This window comes from Macaca fascicularis, chromosome 11 (genome assembly GCF_037993035.2).
Source record: "Macaca fascicularis isolate 582-1 chromosome 11, T2T-MFA8v1.1".
In the NCBI taxonomy this organism is placed as follows: Eukaryota; Metazoa; Chordata; class Mammalia; order Primates; family Cercopithecidae; genus Macaca; species Macaca fascicularis.
Window position 1 is genome coordinate 86,294,754 of NC_088385.1, and position 23,302 is coordinate 86,318,055.

Below are 23,302 nucleotides of genomic sequence, written 5' to 3' on the forward strand. Positions count from 1 at the left end.
GATTTCAACATGGAATTTGGAGGGGACAAATATCCAAACTATATCACATATGTTAACATTTGAATTTTTTGTGTGTTTGTTTGTTTTTGAAATGGAGTCTTGCTCTATTGCCCAGGCTGGAGTGCAGTGGTATGATCTTGGCTCACTGCAACCTCCACCTCCCATGTTCAAGCAATTCTTCTGCCTCAGTCTCCCATATAGCTGGGACTACAGGCACCAACCACCACGCCTGGCAAGTTTTTATAATTTTAGTAGAGATGGGGTTTTGCCATGTTAGCCAGGCTGGTCTTGAACTTCTGGCCTCAAGTGATACGCCTGTCTCGGCCTCCCAAAGTGTGGGGATTACAGGCCATCATACCTAGCCTGGATTTTTAATTTATAACTTTTAACTATTAGATATATGGCACATGGACTTGGATTTGTAGTGTTAATCTGGGCAAGTAAAACAGGGAGGTCTGAGCCTGTGATTTACAAAAGTCTACATATCAGAGAATTCCATTTCATTTAAACCATCTTAAGATATATGGATTTCCTATTTATGAAAATCACATTAGGTTAATCGTGAGTTTGATTATGCACAGGAAGACTAGAGAAAGCCAAGGGAAAAAGTAAGTTCAAAGGAAGACAGTCCCTCTAGTGACCTCTTTCCCTCTCTACCTAAGCATAACGCTATCCGAGTATCACTGAATGTATGTCTTATGAAACTGTATATCTCTATGTAGAGACGGAGGGAGAAAAAAACATGAACGATGATGTTTAGAATTAACAAATGGTTAGCTCTCTAGCTGTAAAACTTGTTTGTACTCCCTGACTATAGAGCCTCAAATTCAAATTGAGCATTTCCAGCTGAGTGAAAGGTGCCCGCCTGCCTGCTCTGAATTCCTCTCACAGTTATTGCTGTACATAAGTCATTCAGCAAGAAAACACACATGGTCTTAGGCTATCTTTCCTACTACAAAAAATATGGGCGAATTTAAATACAACTTTTTTAGGAATTGATGTCTTCTCTTCCCAATTGAACTGTAAGTTCTTTAAAAAACAAATTGGAGTCTACTGTTTTCTGTGTGCCTTCATTCTCTTGCAGCCCCTAAGAGTTGCTCAGGAAAGCTGGGCATGGTGGCTCATACCTATAATGCCAGCACTTTGGGAGGCCAAGGCAGGAGGATCACTTGAGTTCAGGAGTTCAAGACCAGCCTAGGCAACATAGCAAGATCTCGTCCTCCTAAAAATCAAAAGAATTAGCCAGGTGTTGTGGTGTGCACCTGTAGTCCCAGCTACTTGGGAGGCTGAGGTGGGAGGATCACTTGAGCCCAGAGGTTGAGGCAGCAGTGAGCCATGATTGTGCCACTGCACTCCAGCCTGGGCAACAGAGCTAGACTCTGTCTCAAGACAAAACAAAACAACAACAAAAGAGATGTTCAGTAGATATTTATACTTAACTGGTTCATTCAGGTATCTAGCAAATATTGACTGGATCCTCACCATGTACCAGGTTCTGTGTCAAGCATAGGGATACGGAGTTGAACAAGACACTGGCTGAAAGATAAATACCTGGCACATAACAGACACTCAGTCAGTGAGTGAATAAATGAATGAATGAATTCTGTACCACAAAGTTAAGAGAAAATATCAAGAAAACTGGAATCACCATTGAAGTTATCTTACATCCGAAGTTATCAAGGTGAAAGATGTCAGCCTGGCAGAATGCCCACGATTCTAGAAAATCTGGGGAAAACAAAACAGTCCCAGCATTTGTTCATCTGGATCATCTCCATGACTATTTAGTAGTACGTGGTGCTAGAATCTTGCGAAGAATTAAAGTTTTTCATAGAAACCAAATTTTCTATCTAAGGAATTTAACTAATATCCCCACTCTCACTTCTCAGGGACAGAGCAACATATGTAATGAAATTTCTTTTGTCAAAGAAATCAGTGTATACAAAACATTATTGTATTTTTTACTGAGATCTGAAATACTGATGTGTGATGATTGACTTTAATCACAAATTTGCTTCATAAAAGTCTGTGGAATCAGCACAGAATTATATTCCTCCATGTCATTTTCCTATATATGGTATAATATTAAAGCCATAGTTTATTTTATTTTTATGTATGTATGTATTTATTTATTTATTGAGATGGAGTTTTGCTGTTGTTGCCCAGGCTGGAGTTGGAGTGCAATGGTGCGATCTCGGCCCACTGCAACCTCTGCCTCCTGGGTTCAAGCAATTATTCTGCCTCAGCCTCCCAAGCAGCTGGGATTACAGGCATGTGCCACCACGCCTGGCTAATTTTGTATTTTTAGTATAGATGGGGTTTCACCATGTTGGTAAGGCTGGTCTCAAACTCCTGACCTCAGGTGATCCCCCCGCCTCAGCATCCTAAAGTGCTGGGGTTATAGGCGTGAGCCACCATACCTGGCCCTTGAGCCACCGTGCCTGGCCCCATCATTTATTTTTATTTTCTCCTTCTAATATTGTAAGAAAACTAGATTACCAAGCTAGAAGTTGATCTCTCCTGCAAAGCTATTTATCTCCTCGATGTGCAGTATGCCAGCTGATTTTAAACAGAATTTTGCAGCTATATGAAAGAGAATCACATTTGGTCATCAATGAATTAAAATGAAATATCTCTTAGGAAGGATAAGGAAAATCAACATTCAAATATAAAAACTTAATAATAAGCCAACTAACATGTTCAAAGCTTCTGTTTTTAAAAAAGGGCCTACATTATTAATACAATAAAATTTCAAACCAAATATTATTGGTATTAAAAAAAATTATCACTTTTTCTTTTTTTTAAATTATTATACTTTGAGTTCTAGAGTACATGTGCACAACGTGCAGGTTTGTTACATAGGTATACATGTGCCGTGTTGGTTTGCTGCACCTGTTAACTCGTCATTTACATTAGGTATTTCTCCTAAAGGCATCCCTTCCCCTTCTCCCCACCCCATGACAGGCCCCAGTGTGTGATGTTCCTCGCCCTGTGTCCATGTGTTCTCATTGTTCAATTCCCACTTATGAGTGAGACATGCGGTGTTTGGTCTTCTGTCCTTTTATCACTTTTTCTAATGGGAGAAAATAGTGCATTGTTCATCCTCTTGCAAGTCCATAGGCTGAACAGAGTCACTTAAGGATACGAAGGGGGTAGCACAGGGAAAGAAATTCCCAAAAAAATAAGTTTCTTTCCTTTTTTTTTTTTTTTCTTTTTTTTTTGAGAGGGAGTCTTGCTATGTCACCCAGGCTGGAGTGCAGTGGCACAATCTCAGCTCACTGCAACCTCCGCCTCCCAGGTTCAAGCAATTCTCCTGGCTCAGCCTCCCGAGTAGCTGGGATTACAGGCATGTACCACCAAGCCTGGCTAACTTTTGTATTCTTAGTAGAGACAGGGTTTCACCATGTTGGCCAGGCTGGTTTCAAACTCTTGACCTCATGATCCACCCGCCTTGGCCTCCCAAAGTGCTGTGATTACAAGCGTAAGCCACCAAGCCTGGCCTGATTTTCTTTTTTAAGCAAAGAAAGAAGCACTGAAACGTTTTCAGCTAAGAAAACCTAGAAGCCATTACCCAACCCCCTAGGAAATAAACCCAAAACATTGAAAAGTACTAGAAATAGTTCAAAATGAGGAAATGAGAGTGATTTTTTCACTTTTTAGAAGCATTTCCAGGTCTCTCCCTCAGTTATCCTAAGATTATCTCAGTCCATACACCGCCTAATTCTTCAACGGCAGAATGTTTTAAAAACCTGCAGATATTTTAAAGCAAGTGCATTCAAGGAATAGAGAGTTAATGAAAGTAAAATTGATTCTGGCCAAACCAACTGTAGAACTGAGTGAGCCTGAGTAATCCCACTGAAGAGCATGAACCCCATGTAGTCATATGATGTATAAGATACCCTCTATTCTCACATTATTTTCATTTTGTACTCATGTTAAAGTGTCTGGAGACTGTCTCTATGTGGATAAGAAGTAGCATTAATTCGTCATATTACATGTACATTTTTTAAAATCCTAGCAGCAATGTTACCAATAACAATGTTACTGACATTATTTCATCAATTAGAAATGCTGAATTATTTTTAAAGAAAAATCTCGCTAGTAACCTTTCATCTGATGTAAATAAGAGGCTAAGCCTGCATCTCAAAAAAAACAAAAAATGAAGTCAAATTTACCACTTGTAATTTTGTTTGCATTACTGAATCATTTGACTTGTTTTTGTCTTTGTGTTTGTTAATCAGCTCATACAAACAGTTTATCCTCAGTCATTCCACCAAGCTCTTTGCAGTCATCTAGAAATAATCAGGCATTATTACTACTATTCCTCCTCTCATGTGTCTGCCCTTCCTGAAAGATTTTCCAAATAAAAGGAGAAACAGGTTTGCCTTATACATGAAGAATTTCACCATAAAATCTGAACAGAAAAGATCCAGATTATACAAACATAATGTACTTGCCCTCTACTAAAGGTGGTGCTCCAGCCCTCACACTGATATTTCACCTGCCCATAACCATTTGTATATGCGTCTCTACATTTTTAGTCAAGAAGCTGGCAGTCATATGCAGTCCATTTGCCAATGTTGGAAATGACTGTTGGAATTCAATGGTTTCCCCCACCACTAAGAAAAATGCTTTCCATTTAATTCATAATAATAACAGTTTGCATTTATGTTTTTTATCCATTTCAAAGCACTCTGCCACCATTAATGAACTAAATCAGCCTTTGCTATTTTATGATCTGTCTCATTAAAATGGAGTTGATTTTCTCTGTGGTAGTCACTTGCGTAATGTTGTTTTCGTCTAGCAAACCCTGCACTTAACTAATGTAAATTCATTTTTAAATTGTGTGTTTACATAGAACATTTTCCCAGAATATATTTTTAATGCTGCATCCTTACAACAGCATTACAGGGAGTATTTTATTCTATATAGACATTTTAAACTATAAAGACACTTAAAAATGCTTTAATGTAGTCTTCTCTAAGTACTCGTAAATTATTTATAAAGACACCCTTAAGTAAATGTGTTGAAACTGCCAGTGGTAGAAATAGAAATTGTTTGCTCCGTGAGCCTTATTACTACTTAATTATTTGTATACTATTAAATGATTGGCTTACTGATGAACTAAGGCTTACTCAATAAGTGAACAAGAAAACCTACAGTTGGCAAAGAAACTCTGAATGTTAAATTTATTATGTTTTAACTCTGTCTCTGTTACTACTGGACCACTTCATACAAGTGCCTGATGGCTCTTGCCTAGGAATTTGATCTAATGTGGGAGGAGGATGCCTCTCTGCAAATGAGTGCAGGCACACACTTAAAGTTTAGGCAGAGATGGTATTCTAGTGACTCTAGCTTGAGAAACTATAAACATCGCTTGGTTGCCGCCCACCTTCCATCCTCCCTTCTTTTGGCTAGAGCCTTCTGGCTTCTGCTTGAGGAACCACCCTGTCCTACTCTAGCCTTGTGCTTAGAATAAAATTGAGCTTACCCCCAATTCCAGAGGTAGGTCTGCCTGGCCTTCCTAATGATTTAAAGATAGACACAGAACTCAACTTAGCTCATCACATTCTTTTAGACACGGGGATTAATATAGAATAAGTATTTCATCTATGTTAGTCCAATCAGAATACACTTAGGACCTTCCCTGGGAATTCTGGATGTAGACTGTCTTTTCCCTTGGGTGGTATAGTGTGATGATATAAGACTTGTAGCTGGTGCAGTCATTTGCATCCATAAGAGGAAAGCCTAGAATGGCTGGAAGACGATGGCTGGGGCCTTGCTGATACTGTTGGATTTGTATTAGATAGGGAACAGACCAAACTGCTGTAACAAAGAGATTCTACGTTACAGAGACTGAAAAAGATAAAATTTCCTTTTTAAATTCTTTTTTTGTCTTTTTTTTTTCTTTTAGTGGAGAATGGGATCTTGCTATATTGCCCAGGCAGGTCTCGAACTTCTGGGCTCAAGCTATCCTCCCGCCTCTGCCTCCCTAAGAGCTGGGATTACAGGTGTGAGCACCCGCACCCTGCTAAACTTTTTATTTTCCTTATGTCTCCTTTTATCTATCTCATAACTATGTGGCTAGCCAAGACTGATAGGCAGTTTGCAGTCATGGGGTCAGTTAGGGACCCAGGATCTTCCTATCTTGTTGTTCTGCTGTTCTGCGAGGGTATTGTCTTCATGTTGCAAAGCCGGAGATGCTTCACCACCCTCCCATCACAGCCTTGTTTCAGTTACAAGAAAAAAGAAAGGAATAGTGGAGGGCAAGAAGCTTATTCTAATGTAGGGCTTATCAATCTAAGTTCTGTTGACATTTTTTGGGCCTGGTCATTATTTTCTGTTTGGGGTTGTCTTGTATATTGTATGTTTAGCAGAATCCCTGGCCTCTACTGCCTAGATGCCCATAGCATCCCTCTCTCCAAGTAATGACAATCAAAAATGTCTCAGACATTGCCAGCTGTCTGGGCGGGAAAACAGCCCCCCACCGAGAACCCCTGCTTTAAGGATATCTATGGAGGTTACACGTATCACTTCCATGTAAGAGTCAGAAGATAACAGTCTTCTGACTGTGTATCTCCCAGATAAAAGTCTGGGAGAAATATTTCTGGCTGGGTGAACTTTTGCCCAGGTCAAACTTCAGGGACTCTATTGCTAAAAAATGAGGGAAAATGAATTTCAGGGGACCATTCAAAATCTCGTCCACACAGCCGTACTTTTGAAGCTTTCTATCGTATTAGTCAGTAAGTTACCTTTACAATTTAAACAATTTGGAATAGGTTTTTCAGTCACTTGAAGTTCAGAGCCCTAATTGATACCAGTGTTATCATCTTTATCCAACACTGTAAGTTGGAAATAGTGAACATTATCCAAAGAAAAAAGGACAAAAGCAATAATACCTGAAGATACTCAGAAGCTGGGTACTGGCTGAGAAGGGATTGAATAAAACAGCAGAAATGAGGCTATTTCTTATCAAGAGAACTGTGGTTGAAATGGAAAGGCCATGGTCACAGGAGCCTGCGGTCACTGTAGTAGTTAAAAAAAAAAAAAGGCAGTATAATTATGCAAAATTACCACAATGAAAACTGCAGGCATCTTGCATTATTTGGCTTTGAACTGCTACTTTCTAGTTCTCATTGTAAATACAAAAAGCGTTCAGTGGCTCCTTTATATCTCACACAAAAGGATGATTGCTTACAGCCAGCTGTTTGGCAATTATATTTCTAGGAAGTTAGCATAATTTGAGATTAGAACTGCCTGAGAAGAGGGGGATGGTGATAACATTCTAGGGTATTAAAGTAGGGTATGGAATAGTGATGGTGGGAGCTCTGATTTTAGAAGTGAATGGCCTTTCCAAAGTTCATCTCAAAGCCAACAGTTCTGAATTCAAAACATATTTTCCCATAAGAATCTAATTTTTTTAAGTTATTAGATTAGCACAGGAGTCCTCCAACACCAGAAAAGAAAGAGATATGTACTTTACAGTCGTACAAAAGAAAATGCTGCAGGGCAAAGGGCGATTTGTCTGAAGGTTCAAACTGAGGAAATCATTAGTAAAATCTTCAGGGAAGAGGTGACTTTTAAACTAAGCTTTAGATGAGGAAAGAAAGAAAGGGCATTTCAGGCTGAAAGGCAGTCACTTCAAAGACACAGTATTTAAAATTCTTGTTGAGGAATAGTAAGTGTCTACCATGAGTACAGCATAGGGTTTGTGGAGATATGACAATAAATCAGGACGGGGCTGTGAATGCATGGTGGAGTTCAGACTTTTTAGTCCACAAGCCACTAAAGAGTTTTAATGAGGAGGATAGTATGATCAAATATAGCTTTAATAATTATATGAAGAATGCTTTGAAATTGAGGGCATTACTGCAGGAGAATTGGATTTCTGATCTTGAGACGTGGTAGTGGGTTAGAAAGAGAGAAATAACCAGAGAAACAATGTGAAGGTAAATTGGCATGGGAGGTAGAGAAGAAAGAATCAAATATGGCTCCAAATTTTTAGGTTTATGAGATTGGAATAATGGCACAAGGACAGGCTTAAAAGGAAAGGAATGAGCTCAGTAGGTCTCTGTCTGCAGGATAAGAGAAGAGTTAAGGTGGTTGTGGCCTTATAGCACATGGGCTGCATTTACATTTCTGCAAAGCTTGCCCATTGGGGTCCCTATAATTGGAGAAAAATCACTACCTGGATTTTGTACCTAGTTCCAAAGTCTTCCTCCAAGTTTACTTTATATTACTTGTTTGGGATATAGCTCCACATGTTGAAACTGTGCCTCTAACAACAGTGTTGGTGAAGACATTGCGTTCCAGTGGCAGATTCTGTGGTCAGAAATTTTGTTTCAACAGAGGTAGCAATAATATCGGAAGCATAGGTTGCATTGTAGAGTGTCTGAGAAAAGGGGTGCAGAGAAAAATCCTATCAAACGTGTTAAAATCATGTCAAATGTGATATACTCATAAGAACATGCTCTTGAACATCTTGGGGCAGAGGAAGGGATGGGAGAGAATAAAGGAGGATCATCTCATGCTCAAAGAGAGAAAAAGAAGGGAGCAAAGGAGAGTTTAGCAGGAAGGGTACTGTGGAAATGCCAGCAAAGGTGGGATCAGGGATTATCTGGAAAAGAGAGAATTTCTGGGGTGCCTGTTGATCCACATCCGAATTCCTTATGTCTATTCCCTCCACACAGTTGAAGTCATCAAACCAACCAAACCTTTGTATAGCATGGTGGGTGATGGAGAAGAACAGTAATTGGAACAGCCAGGAAACAGACATACCTCATATGCCATATATGTCTGTATATTATATATCATCTCCTCTTGCTCCCTGACCAAAAAAAGATGGCAGATTCATTGTATCCAGGGTATACTGATGGAGGCAAGTAGGATGGAATGCCATGCCTGAAGGACTAGGTGGAGGTGATAGTTCATGCCACTTAGAGCTAGATATTGGAGCATCAGGGCTAGATTAACCTGCTAGGTACTGGTTGCTGGAAGGAACCCTTCAGAAATGAAACTCCTACCAATTAATATGAGAGATCTATGTTTCACTCAAAGTTAATGCCAGAACATGTACTAAATGAACCAAAAAGAATGGCACCAGACCACAGGTGTCTACCTCATGAATTGTATTCAGAAGGGGCTGCCCATTTGGCAGAGTTGTAGAATGGCTAGTTCATCTTTAGAGTTGTTCATAGACTGAAGCTGATCAGGTAATTACAAAACCAGTCAAACAAGGTCTATATCCTCATCCCTGAAAATAGCTAGTGAGACCAAAGTAGTCATCTGGTCACCATGCTAGGATCCTCTGCTTCCCTCTCACATGGCATAGTCAGTGTTCCAGGTCTCCACTGTCTTAGAGCTGAGGAACAATTTGATTCGCTAAGTCGTATCACTGTAGCTTTAACACAGTGACTTCCTATTCCTCATTCTGAATAGGAAAAAGTTTGGGGTGGAGAGTAGTTGTACAGCTAAGTGGAAACCAGAAAGAAGAAAACAGACTATAAAATTTTCTCAGAGCAGAAAGGAGTCAAGAGAAAAAGCAAGGGAGGAGGTATGGATATTACCTCACTCCAACAACCAATACATACTACCACATCTCTAACAACAACAAATCTCAAGCCTGAGGGATTCCTTTTCTCTAATTCCTCATTTTCAGCAGAATAAGGAAAGTAGATACTCCAGGCATAATATAGCTAAGTGTATCAACATTAGCTGGCCTCAGAATCTGGAAAGAAGCTCAGTAAATCAGTTTTGATTCACACTGTCCTCCAGCCTCAGTAATAAGATTCCATTTGGAACTCTGAGTTTAACTTTTCAGCTGTGTGTGATCTATTGATGTCAGAAATGGGAGCAAACCATACAGGATGTTGAATCAGTTTCCCATCTCACACCGCGAGACCACCTCATATAGGTGGTAATGAAAGAAATGCTCCCTTTGTCTTTCATCTCATACATGATGACATTCTTCAAAACGAACCAGTTGTTTAGAGTGGGTATGCTTCTTTCCAGAAATAAACTGGGACTGGGATAGCTTGGCTTACTTGTGCAGCAAATGGGAAGACTTTTTCCCATTAGCTAATGGTGGTTACCAATTCAGCAAAGTGAGTTGAAGGAGAGTCTGATTCACAGATGCTGACTTCGATGTTAGCCCTTTCATAAAACCATAGTAATAATTAACAATGAAATGTGCCAGCCACACTTTGAATCACTTTCCATGTGGTAACTCAATTTAATTTTAACAACTTTATGAGCTAGGCATTATCATTTTCACTATTTTACAGTTGAAGGAGTTATGCCACAAAGAGGTGAAATAACTTCTCCAAGACCACACAGCTAGAAAAAAGCAGAGCCAAGATCCAAGTTAGACTGGCTGTAGAGTCTGTACTTGTAAACACTGCACTAAATTGTCTCTCTGACATATCACAAAGAGCAGCAGGTTTAGAGTCAGGATAGACTGGTTTGAATTCTTTAAAAAAAAAAAAAAAAAAAAAACAGCCTTTCTGGCTGGGCGCAGTGGCTCACTCCTGTAATCCCAGCATTTGGGGAGGACGAGGTGGGCAGATCACTTGAGGTCAGGAGTTCAAGACCAGCCTGGCCAACATGGTGAAACTCCGTCTCTATTAAAAATACAAAAATTAGCTAGGCATGTGCCTGTAATCCCAGCTACTTGGGAGGCTGAGGAGGGAAAATCGCTTGAACCCGGGAGGTAGAAGTTGCAGTGAGCCAAGACCATGCCACTGCACTGCAGCCTGGGTGACAAAGCGACACTCCATGTCAAAAAAAAAAAGGACTCAACTACTTTTTTAAGATAAGTTAAACAAACAAAAGAAGTGAAGTGTCCCACGTCCTGCATCTATTCCATTAGCAACAAGGATTATCTAAATGATCATTGAAGATGGGGTGTCAGTATTTAGATGATGAAGGTTTCCATGAGTTCTTGTTTTGGGGAACAGAATGAATCCATACAGTTGCAAAGATGCAGAATGCCTAGAGACAGTAGCCCAACTTTTTGTTGCAGGTTTCCTATGCTATTTACATGTTTCAAAAAACCTAGTGAATGTTTAGATGTTACGCATGGTGTCCAGCAGCCGTACTCAGGAAAAGCAAGAGCAATATTTGTGAGTTTCATTACATCTTATTTTACTATTTCCATAAAATTTTGTTTTGTTGTGCAATCACGAGGACTTCTAAGCCACCAACAAACTGACAAGGATTTTGCTTTGCAGAACAACCCCTAAAACAGAAAAAATTCAATTATCCAGTGGCCTATTTTGTAGGAGAGGTAATCTTTGCTTTAGAATTTTCAAAAGTGTGTTCTTAAAGCACAAATGTGACTCATAGATGGGTGTATTTCCATTTAGAGGACTCAATCAGTAGCTGGGGATGGAGGAGCAAGGTCTAGATCTCAGAAAAAGTTACGAACAAGCTAGGCAAGAGATTAGGGATATCGCTAAAGGGACCCACATTCAGGACAAGACTTCAGTACAATGAAAGAACTAAAAGACACTTAGCTCCTTGGCAATCAAGACTGGAGGAAATGGAGAAGCAATCTAAGACTTCAGATTGTTGGGCTAAGAAGATGCTCAAATGTGCCCATCCAGGTACATAACATATAGTCTAGACTTATCTAGGCACAAAAGCTGATAAAGAACTCTAAGTTTCTCCCAGCTTTTGTTTTGATTAAGATGGGAATTTTGCCTGCAAAGTAAGTGCTTTGGTACCTGTGCCAGGGTCAATCTGCAAAGGCAAAGACCAAGACTTCCCATTTATAGCAGTTCCAAACCTGCTCCACTTTCAGCCCTCTGGTTTTGTTTGTTTGTTCGTTTTTGTTGTTGTTGTTTTGAGACTCTGGCTCTGCTGCCCAGGCTGGAGTGCAGTGGCACGATCTTGGCTCACTGCAACCTCCGCCTCCTTGGTTCAAGCGATTCTCCTGCCTCAGCCTCTGGAGTAGCTGGGATCACAGGTGTGCACCACCACACCCAGCTAATTTTTGTATTTTTGGTAGAGATGGGGTTTCACCATGTTAGTCAGGCTGGTCTCAAACACCTAACCTCAGGTGATCTACCTGCGTTGGCCTCCCAAAGTGCTGGGATTACAGGTATGAGCCACTGCACCCGGCCCCCAACCCTCTGTTCTCTTTTTTATGTATCATGAAATTGTAGAATACATCTAAATCATCAGAACTGGCACCCTCTACTTACAAAAGCAACAGATCAGCAAGTCCTAAGTTAATTGACCTCACCGTCTACCTCTCTTCCCCCTGCCTTCTATTGTTTCTCAAACATGCAGAAGGAGGTGCTACGTAGGGCCTTTGCAGGTACTGCTCCTTCTGGCTGATACCAGCATCCACCATACAGCCAAATGACTGGTTCTTTCTTGTCTTTTGGTTCTCGGCGAAAACGTTGCCTTCTCAATGAGGACTTTCCTGATCAACCTTATTAAAATCACCCTATTCTCCCCAAGGCATTAATAACATCATGTCAGAGCTTTTAGCAAAATCTGTAACTATCCTGTTGGGTTTTTAATTTGCTTACTGAAATGGCTGATGTGCAAGGTTTTTTCTTATCACTTATTGTGTTAAATTAATCAGTAGATACTCAGAGTGCTTCTCTTGAGAAAATCTATGCCTCAATTAGGTTGATAAAGTTTCAACACATGAACACAGGAGGCATATACAGTATATACATGTATTGCATCAGTGCCAAAGAACAACTGGAGACATGACTATCTTTATAAAATTGCAAGGAGTTGGATGGGGGAGCTAGGGGACTTTATAAAACAAACAAGGTCTCTGAACCAAAAATCAACTGTGTGTGAACCAAAAATCAGTTGGCTGTGAACAGTAACATGAATTATGAGTGACATTTTTTGCCTCCATTTACAACTGTTTACAGTGGATTATTTTTTTTTTAACTGATCATCTCTTTAGTTTATGGAGCTGGTTTCATATCTCTAGGCCTGGTTTTTAAAGATATTCTTAATTTTGATGAAAATCTTCATTATGATCCCCTGGACTGGATGTCACATTTTTTAAAATCTCCTAACAACATGTATCCTAGTAATGTAGGCTTTGGGGTAGTGGGAAAAAGACAGGAATGGGAGTCTGAAGACCCAGACTGAGGCCCTAAATAAGTTCCACTTATTCAACAAAAACTGAATATGTGCCAGGCACTGTTTTAGCAAATTCAAATAGTGACTATAACACACAAAGTGTCTGTCCCTTAGGAATTATGTTCTACTGGGGATGGGGGGGGGGAGATAAAAATACCCTTTTTTCATCTGCAGTTTTCTCTTCTAAAAATAGGTGGCATTAGACCAGATCATCTGGAAAGTTTCTCCCAGCTCTACATGTTCCGAGAGAGAGAAAAGAAAATTTGAAAGGCTTAGCAGTAGTTATTTTAGGGAAGTAAAATCCTAGATTTAAATTTTTTTTCTTTTTGGTCATCATTGCTTTCTGATATTTTTTCTATAATGAACATGCGTTACATATGAAATGGAAAAATGTTTAAGAAAAACAGTAGAGATTTTCCTTTCAACCGTGAGCATTGGTTTCTAGTGACCTGAAGGTACAACATTCATCCATTAGGAATGGGAGCTGTAAATGGAAATTGTCTTGCCCCTGCAGTGACTTATTAATCTTTGCCTAATGAGGCTTTAGGGAAACTGCTCAGGGGATCTTTATGCTCCTTTTCCCATTGCTTCAGTATGTACCAGTCTCTTCTCTTTTCCTCAAACACTTGAAGTTCTTCTCTACCTAGGAGTATTTAGGCTCAGTTGGCCTGATCTTACCCTTCAACCTTCACATCTCAGCTTAAATGTTACTTCCACAGATGCCTTACCAGAGCCAACTAAAACCTAAATTCCCTATCTACTTTACTACTCACCATATCATCCTTGGTATTTCCTATATTATTTCTACTAGGCTCTTTTCTTACAGAGCACTCTTGTCAACTTGTAATTTCATGTCTTTTGTTTCTATATAAACTTAGTCTATTTTTCCCCACAGTCTGAAGCTTCATTGTGAAGACAGGGATAGTCCGTTGTGTTGAGGCTATATTCCTAGGGCCTAACAGTGCCTATCACATCATAGGTATTCAACTAATATTGATTGAGTAAATTAATAAATGAATGAATAAAATGGTTCTTTTGTCCTCTCTCTGTTAAGAGTTTTATTCCCATACAGTGTTGTGCTGCAGGCAAGCCCTTCGCCAGCTCACAAGAGTGAACTGTTAAATTTTCAGGGATTTTGCAAGCCAATTGTTAAGCTTAGTGGCTTGACATTGGCCTCGGTTGGAGTATATATATAAATACCATAGACATAGGAAAATGCTACATGTTAAGACTTTTTTCTTCCCCAAAGAGCTGGTTTACCAGCATACCGCTACTCTCATCTTCTAAATCAAACTATAAATATTGAGCTGTCATGCAAAAAGCATGCCCCATAGGTTACTTAAAATATTTCAATAAAAAGTTACTGAATTTAAAAAATACTAAATACATGCTATGTAATTATTTACCCATGGGAAATACTTAGTTCTTTTATAAGCTAAATTATAATCTAAAATATGTGTCTCTGATCTCCTAAAGTTTCTTTCCTGTTTTTCATTCAGATCCTTATGTGAAGATTCACCTGATGCAGAATGGTAAGAGGCTGAAGAAGAAAAAGACAACAATTAAAAAGAACACACTTAACCCCTACTACAATGAGTCATTCAGCTTTGAAGTACCTTTTGAACAAATCCAGGTAATGTCAAACATAATTTTGTCTTCCCACTCAATTTCATTCCTTCAGACCACATAAATTATACACACAGACCTTGTAAGTTACCAGCGCACATGCCTTCATTAGAACTGCCATTCTTTCTCCCATGCACATTTGATGCTTGAGCTACATCAAGAAGGATAGGATAAAATATACAGCGCAGGATGTGCTGACTCATCAGCCCAAAACAGCTGGCACTGTGTTGAGCGGAAAAAGAGGAAAAGCAAGTAGGAAAAAGAAAATCAACAGAATAATTCTGCTCACTCAAAAAGTGCATCTATAAAAGTTAAAAAGCCCAGAGAAAAACATGAGCTTTCACTGTTTACTCCCAGACCATAAATAAGTCTCCTCATCAGATCTTTAGAGCAAAAAATAGTGACAAGAGAAATATTTTTGGTTGATGCTAAATATGCCGCATATTGAGTCTTTATTAAAAGATGATTAACAATAGAAAAATTAGGCTAAAGTTGTATTTTCAATTATTTAAATTCAGCTTCCTGTGTCTGAGTTGGAATGGATGGCCATTTTAGTAAAAATGGAGACTTAATTTGCCAGACAATAATTATGATGGGAAATATTCTATTAAATGTCCTTGTAGTTAACATGTTCAAATTAAGTTGCTACCTGTAGCCACAATGATAACATGCAACCTTATCATTTAGGGGTTTTTAAAAATATTTACATTTTCTCACCCCATCTCCATAGTTAGCCTATAAGAATCTAAAGTTCCGCAGGGCGCGGTGGCTCAAGCCTGTAATCCCAGCACTTTGTGAGGCCGAGACGGGCGGATCATGAGGTCAGGAGATCGAGACCATCCTGGCTAACCCGGTGAAACCCCGTCTCTACTAAAAAATACAAAAAACTAGCTGGGCGTGGTGGCGGGCGCCTGTAGTCCCAGCTACTCGGGAGGCTGAGGCAGGAGAATGGCGTGAACCCGGGAGGCGGAGCTTGCAGTGAGCCGTGAGCCGATATCGCGCCACTGCACTCCAGCCCGGGCGACAGAGCGAGACTCCGTCTCAAAAAAAAAAAAAAAAAAAAGAATCTAAAGTTCATATCCAATAATTTTGGGCCATTTCTCGCAAATCTTTAATGGGCATCATAGAGTCAAACTGCATGAAACAACACTGTTATTACATTTTATTCAATAATTGGCACAGGTGTATATTTTCAGTGATGTAAAAGTTTGCCCATAACTTGAAGGAGAAACAAAGAGCAGACATCAAACCTACAACGAAGAACCTTCTAAAGGTCCGCAATAACAAATATTCTTTAGTATTTTATTTTATTTATTTTAATTGCCAAATAGTAGTTGTACATATTCATGGGGCACATAGTAATGTTTTCATATATATAATGTATTGTAATCAAATCAGAGTAGTTAGCATATTTATCATCTCAAACATTTATCATTTGGTTTGGGAACATTCAATATCCTACTTGTAGCTATTTGAAATTATATCATATGTTATTGTTAACTATAGCCATCCTATAGTGGTACAGAACACTAGAACTCATTCCTCCTATGTAGCTGTGATTTTGTATCCTTAAACAAATCTCTCCCTATCTTCCTGTTCCCAGTCTTTAGTATCCTTTGTTCTACCTTTTAATTCTATGATATCAACTTTTCTTTAGCTTCCACATGAGTAAGAACATACAGTGTTTAACTTTATGTTCCTGGCTTATTTCACTTAACATAGTGTCTGCCAGTTTCATCCACTGCCACAAATGACAGGATTCATTCTTTTTTATGGCCGAATCATAGTCCATTGTGTATAAGTACCACATTTTATTTATCCATTCATCTGTTGTTGGACACCTAGGTTAATTCCATATGTTGGCTATTGTGAATAGTGCCATACCACCCTTAATAGGCCCAGTTGTGTCTTCATTTACCTTTAATCTATTCTTAGAAGACAGTATCTTATGAATGAATCACAGCTTTATTCCATGAAGAAAACTAATATAGCTACCTTATTTTATATATATATAAAATATGTATTTTATATATATAAGTATAGCTATATAATATATACATATATAAAATAAGTATAGCTATTATATTAGCTTTCTTCATAGAAACATTAATCCAAAGACATATATATATATTAAAAAAAATGCCTAGGTCCAAGTTAACCACTTTATGTATGTAATCTTATTTCATCCTTAGAAGAACTTTGTGAGAAAAGTACTATTGTTATTATCCCAATTTTATATGTAAAAAAACTAAGGCTTAGAGTTTCTTTATCTATAAAGTAGGAATGATAAGAGTCCTTGTCAAAGTGAGATTATGCAATAAAAGCACTTGGAACAGCGCCCAATACATAGGAACACACAGTAAACGGTCCTATCATCATCATCATTATTATTCACATGCTAATGTCCTTTCTTTTTCAAGTTAGCATTTTATTAGAAAATGGATCTAACCATAAGATTAAATCAGTATACAAATCAGTGCTGTCTAATAGAATTTTATGACGATTGAAATATTCTGTCATCCATGCTGTCCAATAATATGGTAGCCACAGGTGGCAAATGAGTACCTCAGTCACTAATTTGACCAAGGAAAGTTATTTAACTTCCATGTATTTAAATTTAAATGGATACAGCTAGATGTGGCTGGTAGCTACTGTGTAGTATAGGGCGTCTTAAATTACCAAAAATAACCAATAACTCTACCATCTTCATATTGGTTAATAGCTTTAAATATAACATTTATCATATAAATTTTCCCATGGTGTCAAAATTATACATACTTATTTATTTTCAACATCTGTTATATAAGTAAATGCAGAGAACACCGGTTCCCTCTTCCCAATAACTTGTTCGCTAGCCTGAACCAGTGGGCCCCTTGCTTTGGACTCACTCACAAACCCTCAAAACATCAATTTCTTCCAACAGTTTATTTGCAATATTTCTTCAGTGAACTCAAAGTTCTAAGACCTTATTCCTATGGAAACTAACACCTCCTGGCATTTAATTTTTTTAATTTCACTAAATAGTATAAAGCAAGGCACTGAGATGAAAACTCCCATTGAGCTACAATTCTATGCCTTTAAAATAAATATCCTTTTCAACTACAAACTGCAGAAAATGCAAATATATCGAAAGTGAAGCACATGAGAAATAACACATAGGTTAGATTTCTGGGGCAGCATTTCAGAGGCAATAACATTTTGTCAGGACAGACAGAAACTAAGCCCAATACAGAGTACATTAGACATGGAAACAATGAGCATTCCTTTGGCTGTATCCCTCTTTCTGTACTCCTTGAGTCAGTTTGTTCCTTTTTTTTCCTTTTTTTATAGGTGGCAACTTTTCTAGTCTTTACCTTTTCCTAGAAAAAAATAATTGAGTATTTCACATGCTAAAATAGGGGTTTAAGTTTCCCTTATCCTGAGGTTATAAGACAATCTGCCTGTTCTTCTGTCTTTCTCTATCCCTATGAAATGTATTATGAAAGAAGCAAAATACGCGAATTTCTAAATGCATGTGAAAATGTCAGACTTCCTCCCCCAAATGTAGAAATAAACTACATATGCAGCTGGAAACATTAATCCAAAGGCTTCACAAGGATATTTTGTCTTGAATGCTACTAATCAATGCGTTCCTAAGTGGAATAATCAAACTCTAAAAACTTCTGTTGCCTTTGTGTATCATGTGCCCCGCCCCATTCATTACAATATGATTGCTTCCTGATAAGTTTGCTTAGGACAAGTTCTAAGAATCAATATAGCCCTCTTCTTGCTTCCAGAAACTACCCAGTGGATAGTTAATTCCTTTAACAATGGAATCACTCCCAGGGAAGTTTGTCTCTTTTATTGCCAATGTGTTGCATTTTACATTCTAAATTCCACTTTCAGAAGTGAGTGCTTTCTCTGTTCTGAAGCTGTGTATCAATGACATTTCTCATTTCATTAATATAATAAATCAGTCTTCAGCATATAAAGTCCACTAAAGGGCTCTAACTCAGCTGGCTCTTCATCTGGCCCTAGCTTTTATAATTATATTTTCTGCTACTTTTAACTCTGGCAATAAATGTTATATATTCCATTTATTTTAAACTCTTATCCTTACACTCAGCTGTTAGATTGAAACCATCACATATTCTGCTAAGTAAATTAATTACTCAGAAAGTAGAAATGAAATGTGCTTTTAAAAAGTATATCTTTTATACCATAATAGTACAGGTTTGCTTTCATCAGTTTAATCATTCAGAAAAGGAAGTTATCAAATAAACTTTCAAAATCTGATGGAATCATTGAAGTAAATCCTATGTAGCCTAAAATGATATTTACATTTGCTATCAATGCCAGATACATAGTAGTTACTCAGTAAATGTTTACTAAGAGAATATATGGATGAGAAAAAAAATCTTTATTAGTAGTTTTTAAAGACTTTCACTATAATGTCATGTTTTATGCTCACAGTCATACGATTAGTTGAAATTCTACATTAATTTTTTTGTAACATGCTGTCCCCCCCTTGAAATTGGATTATTGCACATGGTTGCTTTGGGAATTGTAATCAAATAGAGTGGCCTGAACACCAATGCTAGAACTTTCACTGATGAGACAATTGAAGCAAATGAATTTAGAGGTTAGCACAAGTTGACACAGACCCCATGGCACGGAGGTTTACAGCATAGGCTCTGAAAACCAAACAACTCCTTCCTTAAACAACCTCAGACAGGTTATCTAACTTCTCAGAGCTTCAGGCATCCTTATCCGTATAACGGCAATATTAATAGGATCTATTATGAGAAGTAACTGAGTTCATTCATGTAAAAGACAGTGCAACATATATAACAAAAATTAACGTTTGAGTAGTAAGATGATGATGGTGACAATTATGATATAGTAATGGAAAAAGGAAATTTGGACTCAAGTTTCTACATTCAAGTCATTTTCATCCTCATCCTAGTGCTTGGAGACTGATTCTTTTATTTCCAATTCTTTAGTGCTCAAGGAAGCTTTATAGTCGGGCCTTGTCTCTAGAGCTAGATGATTCATATTCGTTTCATGTCTTCTTTCAGAAAGTGCAGGTGGTGGTAACTGTTTTGGACTATGACAAGATTGGCAAGAACGATGCCATCGGCAAAGTCTTTGTGGGCTACAACAGCACCGGCGCGGAGCTGCGACACTGGTCAGATATGCTGGCCAACCCCAGGCGACCTATTGCCCAGTGGCACACCCTGCAGGTAGAGGAGGAAGTCGATGCCATGCTGGCCGTCAAGAAGTAAAGGAAAGAAGAAGCCTTTCTGCATTTGCCCATATAGTGCTCTTTAGCCAGTATCTGTAAATACCTCAGTAATATGGGTCCTTTCATTTTTCCAGCCATGCATTCTTAACACAATTCAGTGGTACTTCGAATCCTGTTTTAATTTGCACAGATTTAAATGTAGAGAGCCCCTAAGTCCTTCATCATACCACTGCCCTCCAAATCTACTCTTCTTTTAAGCAATATGATGTGTAGATAGAGCATGACTGAAATTATTTATTGTATCACACTGTTGTATATACCAGTATGCTAAAGATTTATTTCTAGTTTGTGTATTTGTATGTTGTGTTTCCTAATCTGTGTATATCTAGATGTTTTTAATAAGATGTTCTATTTTAAACTATGTAAATTGACTGAGATATAGGAGAGCTGATAATATATTATATGGTAATATAGTATCGTCTGCATTCCAGCAAAAATATCAACTCGTAAGGCACTAGTAGAGTTAAACTGACATCTTAAAGGACAACTTAAACCTGAGCTTTCTATTCAATCATTTGAGAACCAAGATAAACTTACACCACATACTTGGTGGGTGAATCCAATTTTGTAGAATTCCTTCACAGGCAAAATAGCATGATCTGAGCAGCAGCATCCAGGCTGACCTCAAGGAAGCATAGCCACAAACCAGAATAGCATCTGTCTGTACATATTTACAAAGCTAAAATAATGGCTTCACTCTTACATTTGAGGAAGCAACTGAACAGGAGTCAATGATTTCATATTACTCCTTGTAGAATAACAACAAGGTGTTCCGTGTGTGTGTGTGTGTGTGTGTGTGTGTGTGTGTGTGTGGTGTGCACACATTTGTTTGGGGTTGGGGGAGAAGAAGCTAAGGGGATAAGTTAACATTTATGAACTATTGCCTGACTATTTAAAAAGAAAAAAGTAGCTCTCCGTTATCACCTTTATACAAAATGTGCATCCTGTGAATTCTGTTCCAGATTTCACACCTATCGTAATTCCAAAAGGTTTGCACATTAGAGTTTGTAACAAAATATTTTATTATATAAAACCAGATTAGAAGGAATGCAGGATATTTTTAACACAGCAATCTGTGCTTATTACACAAAATTACTTTGTGGTAAACAGACAGTATTGTAATCCCATCAAAAGATGAAAAAAAAAAAAAAAAAACCAACAACAATTAGCCATAGTTCTGAATGCACTTCAATTAAGCCAAAACAGACAGCTAGTGATCTTTTTATATGCTCTTTTTACTTAAATAAGTTTTAATTTGTCCTTTAAAAAAAGGTGAAACAAACCAAGAACAAGTTCTAGAAAACTGAAGCAACCTCTTAGGTATACTAGATGCTTGATTTAGGAGGAGTTTTTAAACGTTTTCAATGTTATTATGTAGTAAATGGCACTATTATGAAGCTACTAGTCATTCCATAAGAGTCTTAAAGGACTGCTCTGTGTAACACTGTGACTGCCGTGTGTGCTTAGACCCGTAGTTTCCTCAGTGGATAGCACTCAATTTATTCCGTAGTGATATTGTAACAATACTGCCATTCCCTTCTACTGCACTGCCCAAGGTGTGTGTAGCACAAACAGTTCTCATTACAAAGGACCAATCCAGAACTGAAAAGCTATGCATAGGACAAGGAAGATACATAGAATGGGGTGGAACACAGCATTTTGTCAAGCACTGTGCAATATTCCATATTTTTCCCCACTATGGTAGACAACCACTTAGTGGAAGGGCAGCCTATTATCTCACGCTGCATCTAGCCTTTTCTCCCATTCACTTCTGTGACCCATTTTAATTCCCAGGCCACAGACAGTAACGATGCTGTGAAATGAAAGTTTGTCTTCACAAATACCAAAACAAAATGGAGGAAAACTAAGCATTGGCCTCATGTTCAGTCTTCATGATATCACACCATGTCTTTTCAAAAACTAAAGAGAATTCAAAAAGGGCTGATGGTAGGCTTTGAACATGGGGTTGGCTGTTTCCCAATAAAACTGGAATTCCTGTCGTTACTGTTTCCTTATCAAAGAAGGGGCACTTTTGCCTTTTAGGCCAGACACAGCAAACGCTTTACAATTGGCACAGACATAAAGTATAAAAGGAAAATAACATCACCGTCTGCTGATGGTCCATACTTCTTTAAACACATAGGCAATAGAAAATACACACAAGTCAGAATGTGAAATTAAATAACGGTTTGAACAGAAAATTCAAACAAGACTCTTTCCAATTTAAAGGGCCAAACCCTACCAAAGAGAGGGAGTTGACTGGCTTTTAAAAAATATTTAAATACCACAAAAAACATTTAATTTCACTGTATTCAGCTTTAAGTTGTACACAATGAAACCACACTTTAAAACAAGCAGGTTCAAGCTGCTGAATATACATTATTTCTTGCATTAAAGTACTACTAATGCATTCTCTTGCAACACTGCCAGAAATGGGATTGTCACCATAGAATTAGTTGGTACTATGCCATCTTTCACAAGTCAGTGATGGAACCTGCTTTATGACCAAGATTCATCCTCAAATAAGCCACATGTACCCTTCTGACAAAGCTGTGTAAAGTATTAGAATCCGATGCTCTAGAAAGATCCTAGTTGCCTTTGTGTATATTTACTGCCTGCTTGAGTGTTTCTATGTGTGGGTTTTCCCTGTATCTTGTAGAAATGTTGGGGTGTTTTCTTCTGCCATATGGCTCGTGGCCTGCGAGCCAACTACTTCAGCTGTATTTTACCTTCATTTTTGACGAGGTGATTTAAATTTTGTTTCACTTTGTGTAGTGAATTCCACAGTAGTTTTCTGATTGTTGTTAAAAATGACTTAACATATTACACAGATATTCAATAAAAATGTTTTATTTCCTGTTGATGTTGCTGCCTTCCCACTCTTTTCCTTGCCTGACTCTGGTGGTAAGCCAGTGGCCTGTTGACTTTGGGGGACTCCTGGAAGCAGCAACAGCTAAAGAAAACTGCACTGAATGCCAGCGTCTGAGTCACATCTAAATACAGAATGGCTGGAGGGACGACAACACCCGGGAGCATTTGGCCATGACCGCGTGGTGTTCCTGGGCAGTGTCATTCTCAACATGTGTTTCTCTATGCTTGTTTGTCATCAGTTCATCTGGCAAACTCTGAGGCTCTTCACTTTGCCCAACATGTGTCCTTCGGGGTTTTCACTCCAGAACCCAAGTCACATAGCTTCTCCAGAATGGGACTGAAAACAAGACTATTTTAACCCCAGTTTCAGAGGACAGCATAATACACTAGATTCTATGCCTACTGCAATTG

The 23,302-nt window shown here is 38.4% G+C and overlaps 1 protein-coding gene across 6 annotated transcripts in view; it reads left to right on the forward strand.

Annotated features, from left to right (window-relative positions):
• Nucleotides 1–22,881, forward strand: part of SYT1 (synaptotagmin 1) — a 599,708-nt gene extending 576,827 nt beyond the window's left edge. For all 6 annotated transcript variants that reach the window (XM_045366611.2, XM_074007469.1, XM_015430622.3 and 3 more), the window contains 2 exons: nucleotides 14,610–14,743; nucleotides 19,794–22,881. In XM_045366611.2, coding sequence (XP_045222546.1) covers nucleotides 14,610–14,743; nucleotides 19,794–20,000 — 341 coding nt within the window. In that variant the 3' untranslated portion in view covers nucleotides 20,001–22,881. The remainder of the gene's footprint in view (nucleotides 1–14,609; nucleotides 14,744–19,793) is intronic.
• The last annotated feature ends 421 nt before the right edge of the window (nucleotides 22,882–23,302 follow it).